Source organism: Raphanus sativus, chromosome 4, assembly GCF_000801105.2.
Source record: "Raphanus sativus cultivar WK10039 chromosome 4, ASM80110v3, whole genome shotgun sequence".
NCBI classification, from domain to species: Eukaryota; Viridiplantae; Streptophyta; class Magnoliopsida; order Brassicales; family Brassicaceae; genus Raphanus; species Raphanus sativus.
Genome location: NC_079514.1, coordinates 25,303,666 through 25,321,360, shown reverse-complemented (window position 1 = coordinate 25,321,360; position 17,695 = coordinate 25,303,666). Strand labels below are relative to the sequence as shown.

Genomic DNA, 17,695 nt, shown 5'->3' with positions numbered 1-17,695 from the left:
ATGCTTTGAGAGATTGAACCAGCACAACATGAAACTCAATCCAGCAAAATGCAGATTCGCCGTGGCATCTGGAGAATTTCTCGGTTACCTCGTAACATTCCGCGGAATAGAGGCCAATCCGAAACAAATCAACGCACTGATAGAAATGGCCTCCCCGAGAACCAAGCGGGAAGTCCAGAGGCTGACCGGACGAGTCGCGGCCTTAAACCGATTCATCTCGCGCTCCATGGATAAGTGTCTCCCTTTCTACGAAACCTTAAAGGGGAACAAAAAGTTCGAGTGGTCAGAGGATTGCGAGAAAGCTTTCCAACAGCTGAAGCAGTATCTGGCCACCCCTCCTATCCTCGCAAAACCCGTAGTCGGAGAGCCCTTGTTCCTCTACATCGCAGTATCCGCATCAACAGTCAGTGGCGTCCTGATTCAAGAAGAATTCGGAGAACAGAAACCGGTCTTCTACATTAGTAAAACATTACTAGATGCCGAAACTCGGTATCCGCTGATGGAAAAATTGGCACTCGCTGTCATAACTTCGGCAAGAAAATTTAGACCGTATTTCCAATCTCATACCATCGTGGTGCTTACCACCTTTCCGTTACGGACGATTCTACACAGTCCAAGCCAGTCTGGTAGACTCGCAAAGTGGGCGATTGAACTAAGCGAGTACGATATCGAATATCGTCCGAAGACCTGCACGAAATCGCAGGTACTCGCGGACTTCTTGGTAGAATTACCCACAGGAGAAATCCTCGAGCAATCATTCCGCTTGGATTTTCATGCATCGAACAACGAAGCAGAATATGAGGCGCTAATTGCAGGCCTACGACTGGCCCATGGGCTGAAGATTCGAAACATTCACGCTTACTGCGACTCTCAGTTAGTCGCAAACCAGTTCAGCGGAGAATACGAAGCAAGGGATGAAAGGATGAACGCATATCTGAAGGTCGTCCAAGACTTGGCCCACGATTTTCAGCAATTTGCGCTAACCAGGATTCCCCGCTCGGAAAACGTCCAAGCTGACGCTTTAGCCGCTCTCACCTCAAGCTCGGATCCAGGGCTTAAGAGAATAATTCCCGTCGAATTCATAGAGCATCCAAGCATCGGACCGCCGGTGATCGCCAACCTGATCAGAACACAGATCGAAGGCGCAGAAGAAAACGATGATCAACCGGAAGACGACGCAGACCAAACAGACTATGGCTGCGACGCTCCCTGGTTAGAACCTATCAAAGCCTACATCGTAGATGGTACCCTACCCACGGAGAAATGGGCAGCCCGGAAAATAAAAATCCAGGCAGCACGATACGTAACCGTGGAAGGCGAAATCTACAAAATTCTCTGGACCTCTCATGACTTGCGCGGAAGGAGAAAAGGCGAGAAAAATCATGGAAGAGGTTCATTCCGGATCGTGCGGAAACCACTCCGGCGGAAGGTCTCTCGCAACAAAAATAAAACGCCACGGATTCTACTGGCCAACTGTGGTAAAAGATTGCGAGAAGTTCGCTCGGAAATGCGAGAAGTGTCAGCGGCACGCCCCGACAATTCATCAGCCCGCCGAAATCCTCTCTTCTATCTCGTCTCCGTACCCTTTCATGCGATGGTCGATGGACATCGTCGGACCAATGCACAAATCAAAACAAAAACGTTTCCTGCTGGTCCTCACAGATTTCTTTTCAAAATGGGTGGAAGCATAATCCTACGCAAGTATCAAAGACGTGCAAGTCGAGAACTTCGTTTGGAAAAACATCATAACCAGACACGGTGTCCCATACGAAATCGTAACGGACAACGGGTACCAGTTTATTTCCACTCGATTCGAGGCATTCTGCGAAAAATGGAAAATACGACTTAACAAGTCTACTCCCAGATACCCGCAATGCAACGGACAGGCTGAAACCATAAACAAAACCGTCCTAGACGGATTGAAAAAACGCTTGGAAGCCAAAAAGGGACGATGGGCAGAAGAACTCGAAGGGGTCCTTTGGTCTCATCGAACCACTCCAAGACGAGCAACGGGGGAAACTCCATTCGCTCTCGTTTACGGAGCAGAATGCATGATTCCGGCGGAAGTAGAATTCCCCGGCGTACGGGGGAGATTTCTTCCCGAACGGGAAGATCTGAACAATGCCATGCTGCTGGATAATCTTGACCTCGTCAACGAACGTCGCGACCAAGCCCTCATTCAAATTCAAAATTACCAGCAGGCCGCCGCAAAATACTACAACGCGAACGTACGTCATCGAAGATTCAAAGAGGGTGATCTGGTCTTGCGAAAAGTCTTCCAAAACACTGCCGAACGAAACGCAGGAAAACTGGGAACAAACTGGGAAGGACCATACAAAATCATAAAAGTCGTCCGACCAGGTTCGTATCAAATCGCGAACATGCAAGACGTAAAAATCCCGAGAACTTGGAATGCGATGCATCTCAAGAAATACTACCACTAGATCGTAAACGTGGACAACAGAACTACGAGATGGCTTGATCCTCGAAAGAGGTACGTAGGCAACTCGCCAACCGGTGGGTTCAGCCATCCCCCCGATTTAAAAGGGGGAGTGGGGTGCGTACACCCGCACGCTCCCACAATTTTCGAAAAAAAACTTTCGAAATCTTTCCGCAAATCAATTCGCCTGACGGCCTTAACAATGGATCCAGTATCCATCAAACATACCATAAGACTGTCGCCCGGAAACATTCCGCGATTTCTAAAAAGCCCATAAGTCCTCTATGGCATAAGAAAAACAAACTTCAAAGCACTGCGAGACGTCGCTTCGTGCCCGAACATCCGTTTTTTCGATTAAAACTTTCGTACGCCTTCTAAAACGGCATCATATCGTTGTTGCTGATCACAACAAACGAACTCTAACGTCCTAAACAGACAAGCCACCTAAGGGTAGGCTCTTTTACATCCGACAAGGATCCTATAGCGCGCTATACAAAAAATCCAAATTTGGTTCAGCACTTCGTAAAGGAAGTAGCTCGATTTGTGCCCATACAAATCATATAAGCCGATACCACTTCGCGGATTTTAAAACGGTACGAATCAGGTTAAAATCACGAACAGGCAAAACGAAAGCCGATTTGTCATCGCACAGCCTTAGTCTGAGAGTAAACCTAGGTCTTGCCCTAAACCCAGCCTTGCTGGTACCTTAAACATCTCATAGGCAAAGCGTCAACGACGCGAGATCCCAAAACTTGTCTCTTCACTCAAGTCTGTACGTTTCCACGAATTTTCGCGTAAATCGTAAACCGCAGGAAAATCTCGCTTTGTACAAACTATGGATACGGTGATCGTCAGGGAGGCAGGAATGAGACGACAACTCACACCCTGCCCCTCTAACTTCGACAAACAGAAGTTCTAAACGCAAATATTTTATAAACGCCCTAAAAAGGGCAGGGATTCAAAACCACCAACGGCCAGTCCCGAAATCATACATGATGGCCAACCAACGGCCGAAATACAATCAAAATAAAAATCCCCTCAGGGATTGATCAACCTAGGCGTCCTCCGGGACACCGCCTTCATCCTCCGACTCACCCAAAGCAGGAACAGCCTCGCCATCGCCCTCGCCGACTTCCTCACCACCCTTGTCCGCAACAATTCCAGCATCCTGGACCTCTGAAATTTCCGAGCCCGGGACCAGGGTACCCGAGGATGACGGGCCGGCAAGCTCCGCCGCAGTGCAAGTTCCCATCTCCTCAAAGCGCTGAATCCGCCTCTTCAGACGTCGAACTTCCGAGGACTCGCTCTTCTTCTCCTCCTTCGCCTTGAGCAGCGAGCTCACAGTCTTTCCCAGATCACGCTCGAGATCGTTGATCCTAGCTTCGAGCGTCGACGTCTGGGCAGCATGAGTGCTCTCAATCGATTGAAGCACAGCCTCGGTACGCTTCAGAGTTTCCCGCGACGAATCCAGCTCCTTGGACAAACGTGTAACCTCCAGTCCGCAATCACCAAGCATCCCGTCGATCAACGACACAAACTGATCACACGAGAGAATGTGAGAATTAAGGGGATAGCAAAGGGAAGAAGGTTTTCACAAAATACCTTGGAGCGATGCTGCGATAGTCTCGCCGAAACCTCGCCTTCCTCACTCCTAGTACACCTTTTCCTCTTCGCTGATCCGGCAGCCCCAGCTCTTGAACGTCCCCTCGATGGTGGAACAGCGTTGGACGCGGGAAGTCCCAAGACGATCTCCCTCTTCTTTTCTGGAGGAGGAGGCATGACTTCTGCCGCATCCTCCGAAACCACTATCGGTGCGAAAGGGGAACCCTCCGGACGAGCCTGGACATCGGGTGCTTGCTCCGGAACGACAATTTCTCCAGCAGGCAAAGGGACATCGGGTCCAGAGGCTGGAAGTGTGGAGATCGGGACTGGAGTAACGTCGGGACCAAGAACCAAGGCCGCGGGATCCGGAGTTAAAGTGACATCGGATCCGAGAGTCGGAGCCACGGAAGTAGCACTAGGACCTGCCACGCTAGACTCCATCTCAGCACGGCGTCGCTCCATCTTGTCCTGAAAAGAACTGAACCCCTCGACGAATGTCTGCGTAAGAGCAGGAGCATCCTGCGCCGGCGAGGCTTGGTTAGCTTCACTCATTTCGACATCGGAATCCTTCTTTTCATTTGGAGAGAAAGCCATGTTTCTGAAATTTGAGAAAATGAGAGTGAGTGAAAAATGAGAGTGATGGGGTGCTACTTATAAGAAATCAAAGGTGGTAGAGTTTTTCGGAATAAAATATTCCTAGCCGAAAATTTCGATTTTCAAATCTTTCGCACACAAAATCGCTCCCGCATCTTGCATGCTGGGGGCTAACTGTTGGGGTCAAAAACGGTTATCTCGAAATCAACGGCTAAGTCTATTTGTCATACGAAAAACCTTCCGAAAAACGAACACGAACACCCGTAAACCGAAGGAACCGAGCAGCCAACCCTGGCCTTGGCCGTAGCCGCCGGGCGGCTAGCCCCGTGCTGGCCGTGGCCGCCGGCGGCTAGCGCCCGTGCTGGCCGTGGCCGCCGGGCGGCTAGCCCCGTGCTGGCCGGCGGCTAGCGCCCGTGCTGGCCGTGGCCGCCGGGCGGCTAGCCCCGTGCTGGCCGTGGCCGCCGGCGGCTAGCGCCCGTGCTGGCCGTGGCCACCGGGCGGCTAGCCCCGTGCTGGCCGTGGCCGGCGGCGGCTAGCGCCCGTGCTGGCCGTGGCCGCCGGGCGGCTAGCCCCGTGCTGGCCGTGGCCGCCGGCGGCTAGCGCCCGTGCTGGCCGTGGCCGCCGGCGGCTAGCGCCCGTGCTGGCCGTGGCCGCCGGGCGGCTAGCCCCGTGCTGGCCGTGGCCGCCGGGCGGCTAGCCCCGTGCTGGCCGTGGCCGCCGGCGGCTAGCGCCCGTGCTGGCCGTGGTCGCCGGGCGGCTAGCCCCGTGCTGGCTCGGGACTTCGGATAACGATCTTCGGTACACGAATCCCAGTCTCCGGCAATCTGAAGTCTGTACTTCGAGTCTTTCCCAAGTCCTCGCAGGACGAATCATCGAGATTCCATGTACGAAACTCCGGTTCTTACTCCAATCTAGGACCGTCGGAAACATTCCGGAAACTCGTAAGATATCAACGGGAAGGAAGATCTTAGATTCTTCGTACGAAACAGCGGTGGTCATCTTAAGACACCACTCGTCTCAACTCTACGAATGAACAAGGAACTTTCAAAGAGATCGTAGAAAACAACGGAAGTCCTAGAGACGGCCCGAAAGGGACCAAACGCGATCGGACAGTCTGTCTACGATTATCTGAGATGGATACGACGATTTACGTTTATCTTTACGTGACAAGACGAATGCTAAATCGACGGAAGAATAAATGTCAAGTTTCCCGAAGATAAATGTCAAGTTTCCCGATAAACGTGGAGACCGACGAAAATGGAAAGAAGCCCGCCTTGCGGCCCAGAAGGAGAATAGACCGTCATAAGAAGGAGTATATAAAGGAGCTTTGGGAGAGGAAGAAAGGCAGAGCAAAAAATCTCAGAGAGAGAGCAAATCCGATACTTAGGGACTTAGAGAATTCCTGCTAGCTTAGGACTTAGGAGTTAGACTAGCGGAGCAAAGCTTAGAACGTTTTGTCTCCTTTATTTCCGTCGTTTTTTGCTTCAGCGTTTCTCTACTTCCCTTTTTCGGAAGAATATTGTACCATCTATTCAATAAAACGCCTTAGTGCAATTTTTCCGCTACGTTGCTTTATTCTATCAATTTCGTTTGGTTATCGCAGAGAATCCGAGCCTTCAGGGAAAACTAGATTTACTTAGTTTTCCTTCGATTAACTTAACTAAAATCGACAGTGCGAATTTCGGTTCCCACACGACATAGATGAATTCATATCACTAATACAAGTAACGGAGCAACGAGGGTGAGTTAGTGAAACCCCCATCCAGATGATAACACTAAACCCTAACTTGGAAATGTCAACCCAAATCCGAGATATAAACAGTTTTTCCCGTTTTCAAATAATGACATTCACCAAGTTCATAATACTATACTACATGGTGCATATAGTATAGTACTTTTAAAGTGTACGGTCTCATTCTATAATTCATAGTGAGTTAGTGAAATTCAACTTAAATGATAAAACTATATCCTAACCCGGAAATGTCAACCCACATCCAGAATATTAATAATTTCCCTCTGTTGAGAAATATTGACAGTAACCAGATTATTACATGTTTAAGAAATAGTATAGAAATATATCAGGAATAGTATGGTATCCTTGAATAAATAACCACACTAAAGAACATATAGTATACTATTTCGTTCATCGAATATATTATAGACGACGAGTTCATCTTCTTCATTTCTCCTTTTTTTCCGACACAACGATGCTTCTACCAGTTCGTCGTCGTTGTTTTTCACCATTGGAACACTAAAACAAAAAACAAAAACAGAGTAAAAACCAGAAACATAAACAATAATAAAGTATAAAAACAGAAACATAAACATAATATAAAAATAAAAGCAGAAACATAGTATAAAAACAAAAACAAAAAACAGAGTAAAATCACCTCATTCTCTACGGTGCCATCTTCTTCTCCACACTTGTTTCTTCCTTGCTTTGAAATGAAGTGATATGCGGTTGTACGTACCAAGAAACAAAGATGTGGTGAAAATAAGAAGAAGAAGAGAAGAGATATGTATCAATGGTAGCCATAATTTATTATATTATTTATTTAATATTTATTTTAATAAATACTTCTTAGCATGTTAAACAAGTTACAACTAAAGGGTAATATGACTATTTTTTATATTATGGAACTGTTATATAGATGATCTAGGGGTTTTAACTATGGAGTGAATTAACATTTGTTTGATCAAATGCTGAAGAAAAATATTTCAGTTTTTTTTATGGTATGAACGTGTGATGGAAATCTAAGAATCTTGCTAAAAATTAAAATGCCTATTATTAACTAGGTACACTTGATGCCAAAAAAAAAAAAAACTAGGTTACACATTTGATGAAAATCTATGTCATATTTTTTTATTAAATTATATGATGTGATGAGAACACAAAAGCAAAGTTTTGGATAATGCGTACCAGACTTGAGCACTAAGTTTCCATCGTTGGTTGGAAGGAATTAAAGTCTTATCGTTAGTTTGGTCAAGACCCTTAATGTTCTCGACAGTCTGGTTTGGTCAAGACCCTTGAGTAACGTATGACTTGGTCAAGACCCTTAATGTTCGACAGTCTGGTTTGGTCAAGACCCTTGAGTAACGTATGATGTACTCGTTCTGACATACCGCTCTATTTTGACTTGGATTTTTTTTTTCCATTTTTTCTTGACAATTTTTTTCTTTTCCGTTTTATGGCAAGACTCCCTAGGATATATTTTTTTTTAATCTATCTATACTATTATTTATAAAGTGATTTGGCTTATGTGTCTGATTCTCCATAATTTTAAGGCTTTTTCATATTTGTCAATATTTTTAATAATTTTAGTTATTAGTTTTACTTATTTATATGTTTTAATTGTTTTTAGTTAGTATTTTGAGTCACTCATTTTCATAAACAATTTTAATTAAACTTATTAAATTTTGATATCTTTAATGAAAAAATAGATCTCTATAATATTATTTGAGAAGTCAGTTTCCTATGTGTCGCGCTCACGTCAACTCTCACGATGGTTGATTATACTGATACCCTTAATGAAAAAAATACTATATTTAAATACTATTATTGATTTTTATTTAGTTTCTTTTTAAAAATTTTTTCCAAATAATATATATAATAAAAAATAAACATTTATAAAGTTTAAAAATCGAATTTAAAAACGAAAATATATGTATAAATAATATTATTTCAAAAGGAAATTTCACAAAATAGTAAAATTCCATTTAAAAATAACATAAAATATACTTTCTTTATATTTATATTTTCACAGACTATCTTTATATTATAAAAATAAATATTATTTCTTATAAAACGTAATTTTAAACAGTACAACAATATATAAATATATTTTCAAAGTAATAGAAATATTTTTTATATATCTATATATTGTTTTAGATGATTACATAAAATAATTAAGTAACATAAACTAATAGATGTTTTACTGCTTATTTTATAGAGATATAAAAAAAACTAAAAAATTTTTTTTAACAAGAAACATCTTTTGATCAAATAATTATAAAATATTTTAAACAACATCGCACTATATACTTTAAAGAGGTAAATATATTATATTTTATAATTATTAAAAAATTTTATATTTTAAATATTAAATTTGCTTTTGAAATTTTATGTTTTTATGTTTGTTGAATCTAATATAACCATAATCAAAAGGTATAAATTATTTACAATTTATAAAAATATTTTAATAATTTGTAGATATTGATATGTCTTGTATCAGTTACTTATATATGTAACTTCCTATATATTATCGCTTTATTTTCTAATATCTTTAAAACAAAAATTAATTTGATATATATTATAAAATACATACACATTTAATGATAAATAAAATTAATTTGACTTGAATTAATTATAATAAAATAATTATACTTCGGTTTGGATTTGAAAGAATATATCTAACTCAATATATTCATAACATGAGTGAATTCACTAATCCAACTTATATCGAAAATCATAGATTTAATTACAATAAGAAAATAGAATTTTATAATAATTATAATTTGTTTTATAAATATAAATTATAGGATGACTCAAAACACATTAACATATGAAAACAAAATATTAACCAACTGTTACAATTTAGTTCTTTTGTAAAATTTATATATGCATGTGACTTCAGAATATTATCGTTACACTAATTTACGTAACTTGGAATCAAACAATTTGGTTTATTTTTATTTAATTCTAAGCACACTATATCTTAAGTTATACATAAATTACTAAAATATATTTACATATCTAAAACAACAATCAACCAAAATCGTACTATATTTAGAATAAAAAATATTATAATTGAATACAAAGAAATATATACAATCCAATACTCAAATGATAACTAAATCGACTGTAGAAACAATAAAGTCGACTAGATATAAAATATCTAAAATCATAGTTCTCATTAAAGTAATATAATATTATAATATATTATGCATACAAATTATAAACTAATTTAAAATTAAAAGTAAATAGCGATAAATTATTTTAATATATATTTACTTTATAAATATTTATATCCGTGTGCACGGAAAAATTATCTAGTAATTCATTATTTAACAGACTACAAACCAATATTTTGAAAAAAAAAATACTTCCATTTATCTATACTATTATTTATGAAGTGATCTGGCTTATGTGTCGGATTCTTCATAATTTTAAGGCTTTTTCATATTTTTCAATAATTTTAATAATATTAGTTAGTAGTTTTACTTATTTATATGTTTTAGTTGTTTTTAGTTAGTATTTTGAGTCACTCGTTTTCATAAACAATTAATTAAACTTATTAAAGTTTTGATATCTTTAATAAATAATTAGATAATTCATTATTTAATAGACTACAAATAAATATTATAAAAATTATCTCAAAAATATATGAAAATGTGTTGAAAAAGAAAATATAATTCCATGTACTTATTTTGTGTTTATCAACATTTTTTATTTTTTATTTATAATTTATAATTAATAATACATATACACATATAATAATTGTATTAATCATTAAACTAAAATATATAAAATAGTTTTATAAGAATATAAATAATTAGGTCTTTTTCTTATTTTTCAATAACTTTAGTTAATAATTTCACTTATTTATTATGTTTTAATTGTTTTTAGTTAGAGTACTTAGTCATTAGTTTTCATAAACAATTATAATTTAAATTATTAAATTTTTGATATCTTTAGTGAAGAATTATATATTTCATTATTTAACCGAATACAAATTTATATTATAAATATTATCTCAAAATATTAGATGAAGAACTTGTTTGATAAACAAAATATAATTCCATTATTAATTTTCTGTTTTCTACATTTCTTTATTTTTTAATTTTTATAATTAGTAATATATATACACATATAATAATTGGATTTATCAATAAATAAAATATTTAAAATAGTTTTATAAAAAATAAAAAAAATAAATATTTATAGACGTAATCTGTCATGGGATATTTTTAAATTTTTAAATTTATTAGTGATGTATATAAGGAATAACAATAAATTTATTTATATTTTTTGTTAAAATGTTTTTTTTTTGTGGTATTTGCTTTTTTATTTTTATCATTCAGTTGTAAGAATAACATTTATTTGTTATTTAAGTAAAAATGTTAACATTTATTTTTTTTTATTTTTAAAAATATTTTACTAAGAATGGAAATTACCTTTTCAAAATATCTACCTCCAAAAGAGAATATTTTGTGAAAATATTAATTTTTATTTACAACAAGTCCCTTGTATTTATAAAAATTAAAAATTAACTCTATTTCCTTTAAACAAAATTTAAGAGTTTCACATAATTATGACTTTGATTGAATTAAAATTTCTTTAACATATTTTTATGTAAAGAAAATGTGATTCTATTTTTATATAAAAACAGTATTTTCCAAAGTGATTTTTAGCTATAATAATTATGATTTTATAATATAGAAACAGTATTTCTATTATACCATTTAGAAACGAAAATAACAATAGATAGGAAATGTTTTTATCTTATATATTATATATTAATTTTTTGTTTGTCAATATGGTTTGTTTATTTAGGTGTTTATTTAGTTATTATACGAGGTATTTCACAATATAATTATACATATATCAATAGTTTTATTTATTTTATTTTATTAATAGAATATGTAAAATTGGGTTTGGTTTAAAATTCTTGTGTTTTTTTTGAGGTTTGTAGGTTTTTGTAATTCCAAGAATTTTATTTATTAACATCAATTTATATTAACAATTATATATTTGTTTATTTTAATTAGATAACTATTTATAAATTAATATAAAAGACTGGTTAAAGATAACAACATATTTTAAAATAACAAAATATTAATTTTTGTTATCCAAAATAATGTTTTAAATAAATAAAATATACAAATTAAGAAACTGGAAGATTCATAAAATAGATAATTTTATTTTATTTTATACCAATAGTACATTTATTAATAAGTATCTATAAGAAGATTAAGTCCGCATGTGCGGGCAAAACACCTAATTAGAAGTATTTGGATAAATCACATACGAAGATAAATCAAATAAATAATATGGAAAGGAATAGAAATTAAAAAAAAAGTCTCTTTAAATGCAAACAAAATCAGGCTAGAATAGAAGTAAATCCGAAAAAGTAATAATTAATTTTGACTTGATTTTTCAGATTTGATGTGAAATGAAGTAATGGTTATCTAAAGTAATTTTAATTTGGACACTGTTTCTAGTCAGCAAAGTAAACGTATTAATTAGAACTAGATCTTTATATTTCCTCATTTATATTTCTTTCTCTTTGTAATTAACACCTGAAGATTTTAAAACAAAAAAGAGTTATTAACATATAAGTAAAAAAAAGATTATTAATGACTTTTGTCACATGCCCATTTAGTAGCGTGGACTCCAGGGAGAAATCCTGTTGGCTCAAGGCGTTAGAGTTAGAGTAAGTACGCTTTAACCGTGAGCGATGCTTCTTTAATTTCCGTGCCCATAGAATTAAAAAGGAAAGGGGAAGAAGAAACGTCTTAACCTTTTGTCTTGAGTTAAACTGCAAATTCTGAGAACTCTTAAATTTTTTGTTTAAATCTTATCAGCTAAATTCTGTAGTTGGAATCTAGTTCGGCTTGAATCATCGTTGCCCCCAACACTGATGGGTAAACATTTGTTCCATCTCTGCTTTAATTATGAGTCGAAAGATATCTCTATGTTTTATTAAATTGTGATCATGAACGATGAATGTTGCTTGTTTTCTACTTTCTGGCGAGTCATGTGGAAAATGAAAATCTTCGCAATTTTTTTTTTGGTCTATTTTGCTACATAATCTTTTTTTCTCTTTTTTTTCTTTTGTTTTGCAGCAAAAATGGGGAGTGTTAGTTCGGAGCATTATAGTCTGATAGAGAGTTCTCCAATTTATTTTCAATATTCTTGGTCGACCAAGAGGAAGAGAGGTAGTATTAGTATGAGGGGAGATGAGGCCTGCACGAGCTCCAAGCCTGTGATATCTAGAGTCTATTGTCGGAAAAGAAAGCATTCGGTGATAGTTGATCACGCTTCAGCGCTTGCAAAAAGAAGCAGCAAAGTTGAAGCCAGTGATGAAGTTGAAGCTGTTCCTAAAGATGATGATGATATCATGTTAATTGATTGGATTACTAAGCGGAGGAGGACCACTGTAGAAAATATAGAAGATAAGGGCAAAAAAGAAATTGATTGCACAATACTAGAAGAGAATGGGAGTTCTGTAAGATTCAGTAGTAGAAGGAAAGACAAAAGCAAAGCAAAAAAACAATCTGAAAAGAAGTCAGTGGGACGACGATTCACTAGTAAAAGGAAAGACAGGCGCCAAGTAGAACTGGAAGAGGACATGGAATGGGAAGAAGAAGTTGAACTCATTTCTATTATCAAAGCAACGTCCCTAAGTAGAAGGGGAGCTTCTAACAGTCCTGATAATGTCACAGTTGCCAGTTCTTCTCAGTCACGTTCTCCAGCTTCAGATTCCCTTTTGAAAATTGGGAGTTCTGATGACTCCAAAACCATGAATAATACTCCAAAGGTAAAAAAAAAGTTTCTTGAGAGAATAAACAGTGTTACTTATAACTATCTTTTGTCTTGCGCAGGAGTCTAAGGAACGGCATGCAATTTGCCACCAGTGCTTGAAAGGGGAAAATATAACTCTTCTCATCTGCAGCGAATGTGAAGACACCATGTATTGTCTTCAATGTACAAGGAAATGGTTAGTTTCTGTCCTAAATTTTAATATATTTCTGTTCTCGTAAGAAACATACCTTTTGAAATGATTACTCTGTGTGTGGTTTGTTTGTTGCAGGTATCCAGAGTTATCTGAGGATGATGTTGTTGACAAATGTCCTTTCTGCCGCAAGAACTGTAACTGCAGCAGATGCTTGCATTTGAATGGTTTAATCAAGGTATCACATATTACATTTTGCAGAAGAATTGACATATGGATTGTTTCTTTTCTAACTAATATCTTTGTCTTAAATAATAGACATCAAACAAGGAACTCTCAAGTTCTGAAAGACGCCACCATCTCCAATACTTGATTTCACTGATGCTTCCATTTCTGAAAACGTTATCTGATTCCCAGAGTGAAGAGATTGAAATTGAGGCAAATGTTCAAGGTATGAATCTTAAGCTAATAAGCAAGGCTGTAATTGGGCACAGCCCTAAGAACACATTAGCCTTGGTCCCTTTGGAGGTTATATATATATATATATATATATACACACACACGTCCTCAAAATTATACAAGACATTTCTTTTATTACAGTTGTTAGAAAATGTTTATATTTTTGTTTTTATGCAGGAGTACTGCCATCCGAAGTTGACGTAACAAGGGCAGTAAGCCACTGTGATGAACGTGTATTCTGGTAAGCACACTCAAAGTTATCTAATAGGGAGTTAGTTAACAATCGCTTAACTCTAGAGGCTCTTGCTGAAAATCATCTCTGTTACAGTGATCATTGCGCAACTTCAATCGTTGACCTGCACCGGAGCTGTCCCAAGTGCTCTTACGAGCTTTGTTTGAAATGCTGTCAAGAGATTCGCCAAGGATCGATTTCTGAACGCCCTGAAATGAAGTTAAACTATGTTGACAAAGGATACAGGTACATGTATGGTGGTCTAGATATGGAGCCGAGCTCCTCTTCTGTATCTGCTGAGGAGGACGAAGAAGCTAAACCATCCCCTCAGTGGAATGCCGGTTTTAACGGAAGCATCACTTGTGCACCAAAAGAGCTAGGCGGTTGTGGCGAATACACTTTAGAGCTTAAGCGAATCCTACCACAGATGAAGATGTCAGACTTGGAACAAAAGGCAGAGACTCTCTTGGCTTCATACATTATAAGCCTCCCTAGAGAATTGAACTGTAAGTGTTCTGCCTTGGAGACAGATATGAGAAGGAAAGCAGCTTCTAGGACCAGATCAAGCGACAACTACCTCTTCTGTCCTGATTCTCTTGATGTCTTGAAGGAAGAAGAGCTTCTTCTTCATTTTCAAGAGCATTGGGCTAAAGGTGAACCAGTAATTGTCAGGAACTCTCTTTGTAACACACCTGGCTTAAGCTGGGAGCCGATGGTTATGTGGCGTGCTCTATGCGAAAATGCAGATTCATCAACATCAAGTTCTAAGATGTCTCAAGTCAGAGCAATTGATTGTTTATCCAACTGTGAGGTATATATTAGTTTTTTTTTTTTTTGAACTTTAGGTATATATTAGTTTAGATTCTAAATTCACATACTATAAAATGATAACAGATCTCGTTGTTAATTAAATGAATCTTTTAATTTCAGGTGGAGGTCAATAGTCGTCACTTCTTTGAAGGTTACAGGAAGGGAAGAACATATGAAAACTTGTGGCCTGAGATGTTGAAGCTAAAGGACTGGCCTCCTTCTGATAAATTTGAAGATCTTTTACCTCGTCACTGTGATGAGTTCATATCTGCATTACCCTTCCAAGAATACAGCGATCCTAGAACCGGAATTTTAAACATTGCAGCGAAGCTTCCTGAAGGACTCATCAAACCAGACTTGGGTCCAAAAACTTACATTGCCTATGGGATTCCATATGAGCTTGGTAGAGGCGATTCCGTGACTAAGCTTCACTGTGATATGTCAGATGCGGTAAAAGCTTTGTTTTTACACTCTTGTTTTTTTTGTTTTAATGGTTCAAATTAAAGAATCGCTGACTACTTTGAACTTTGTGTAGGTTAATATACTGACGCATACGGCTGAAGTAACGTTAAGTCAAGAACAGATATCTGCAGTTAAAAATATAAAACAGAAACACAAGGAACAGAACATGTTGGAAGAACATGGAAATGGGTTTGCATGTAGCAAACAGGAAGAAGAACTGAACACTCCAGAGGTTCTGAGCTATGAAAATGATGAAAAGGGAAGTGCTCTTTGGGACATATTTAGGAGAGAAGATGTTCCTAAGTTAGAAGAGTATCTAAGGAAGCATTGTAAAGAGTTTAGACATGATTATTGTTGTCCAGTTACAAAGGTAAAAGAAAACCCATCGGCAAGAACTGAATTTACTCTCCAGGTACTGAAGAGTTTTCGACATTTTTTATTATTCAGGTCTATCATCCAATACATGACCAATCATGCTATTTAACCGTTGAGCATAAAAGAAAACTCAAGGCAGAGTTCGGTATGTAACCGAACAACCATGTGTATTGCTCTCTTTTTCTGACTCTGTATTGACAAGCTAAGTGTTCTGTCTGAAATTGTAGGGATTGAACCGTGGACGTTCGTGCAAAATCTAGGAGAAGCGGTGTTTATTCCTGCTGGTTGTCCTCATCAAGTTCGGAATCTGAAGGTAAACTACTCATTGATTTTATTTTCTTCTTCAACTTTAAACTGTCACCCAATTTGTTCTCTAGTTAAGAATCTAATGAAAACATGTTTTATGGTCGGCAATTTTTTGGGACAGTCGTGTACAAAAGTGGCAGTAGACTTTGTTTCACCAGAAAACATCAATGAGTGTCTGCGTCTGACAGAAGAGTTTCGCCAACTTCCCAAGAACCATAAGGCCAGAGAGGACAAACTTGAGGCAAGTCTTTTCTCTATTTACCAATTAATTGTCTGTTTTTGTTGTTGTTGTTGTGTGTTTGTGCATCTATATATATGGTTGATGCTGGTTATCCGGGTTATTCTTGGATTTCTGGATCCAAATAGTAGGGATGTGCATTTGAACCAAACCAGAACCTACAACAAATCGGTTTACTCTGAATCAATTTTTTTATTAAACCCACATCAAAAGACTAAACCGTTTTAAAGCCGAAAATGACCAAAATTATTTAGTTTTTGATATATAAATACTAAAATACATTTAAATCTCAAAATTTATTTTAAGAGTACATCTTAATCCGACTATAATTTATTTTCTACTTAAAAAATATCTACTGTTTATCTTTTTCTTTGCCTTACATAAAGTCAACACACAAACTGTAAACAAGTGAGGCCCTAAGCGAAATATGGTTCTCAAGAGATTCATTGTTATAGGCCTGAAAAACAAAATCATGATGACATGAGTTCAGATCTGTGTGTATGTATTAATATTATTAGTCAAAATTGAGGATGAACACCCCTAGAATATTGTCTCAACAATAAAGAGAAGGATCTCTGAGTTGCTTGTAGAATGTCCAACAACTAATATAGGATTTCAGGTTGCAGAGATGATTAGTCTCTGAAACTGAATCCCTAGTCTCTACGAAAAACATTGGGTTGCATAAATGAGTTTTCTTTGCTTGGGATATGAGTTTTGGTTGTTGTAAGACCCATGTGACCACACCCAACAAAGTCTCAAGTTTAGGTTAAGTGCACCCCCAAAATAGTTGGTGCTTGCTGCATCATTGTCTTGTGTGGACATTGATAGGACTTCCAATGCATCCAATGGATTGCTAGCTCTTTGTTTACTAACTCCTCAAATTATGGAATCATCGAGATGGTATGACGGACCATACCATAGACTTTCTCGCCGATAGATGGAGCATTATAATGGGTGGGTTGTCAGTATGTGTGCGCGAGTCCGATTTCCTTTCACTTTCTCAAGGATCTATAGGTTTGACTACAACAAGGGGTGGTAATGGAAGATCATCGAGTTAATTACTCATCAATTAGTCATCATCCTCTCCATTTGTGGAAATGAAAAAGCTTGTTAGTGTTTGCCTATTTTAGTTTTTTTAAATCCACGAGCTTTTTTCTGACTTGTGTTTATATTTTTAATATGAAAGTTCATTTCGAATCCACTAATATTCCTTGTGAGTATTTAAAAATCATTGAATGGATGACGGTGTTCTGTTAAGGATTTTATTTTCCATTCTATCCAAAAAGAAGTTAGGTAAAGAAAACTCCCTAAATCGGACTCTCATTCGTCGAACAAATAGGACTTAGTTAAGTAAAATCGGGTTGCACTCCTTGATGCAATAGACGGAAAAAATAATGAGGCTGTGATGGTAAAGCTCTTAATCGGGACATTCAAGAAGAACAAGTTGTAACAGCTCGATACCGCCAAGAATTTTTGACTACCGCATGGAAAGAGGTTCATCT

General features: G+C 37.2%; 1 protein-coding gene across 1 annotated transcript; it reads left to right on the top strand.

Annotated features, from left to right (window-relative positions):
- Positions 1 to 12,069: 12,069 nt before the first annotated feature.
- Positions 12,070 to 17,398, top strand: LOC108841898 (lysine-specific demethylase JMJ29). The gene is made up of 12 exons (XM_018614682.2): positions 12,070 to 12,280; positions 12,482 to 13,176; positions 13,241 to 13,356; positions 13,450 to 13,549; positions 13,630 to 13,762; positions 13,948 to 14,011; positions 14,099 to 14,813; positions 14,933 to 15,262; positions 15,348 to 15,644; positions 15,722 to 15,794; positions 15,877 to 15,962; positions 16,077 to 17,398. The coding sequence occupies exons 1-12, from the start codon at positions 12,277 to 12,279 to the stop codon at positions 16,419 to 16,421; spliced, it is 2,958 nt and encodes a 985-aa protein (XP_018470184.1). The 5' UTR covers positions 12,070 to 12,276; the 3' UTR covers positions 16,422 to 17,398.
- The last annotated feature ends 297 nt before the right edge of the window (positions 17,399 to 17,695 follow it).

Bases quoted from the DNA above. Each gene is read 5' to 3' on its own strand.
- LOC108841898 (XM_018614682.2), top strand. The intron at 15,263-15,347 runs GTAAAAGCTTTG...AACTTTGTGTAG, and splicing joins ACTGTGATATGTCAGATGCG to GTTAATATACTGACGCATAC. The intron at 15,645-15,721 runs GTAAAAGAAAAC...TTTATTATTCAG, and splicing joins ATTGTTGTCCAGTTACAAAG to GTCTATCATCCAATACATGA.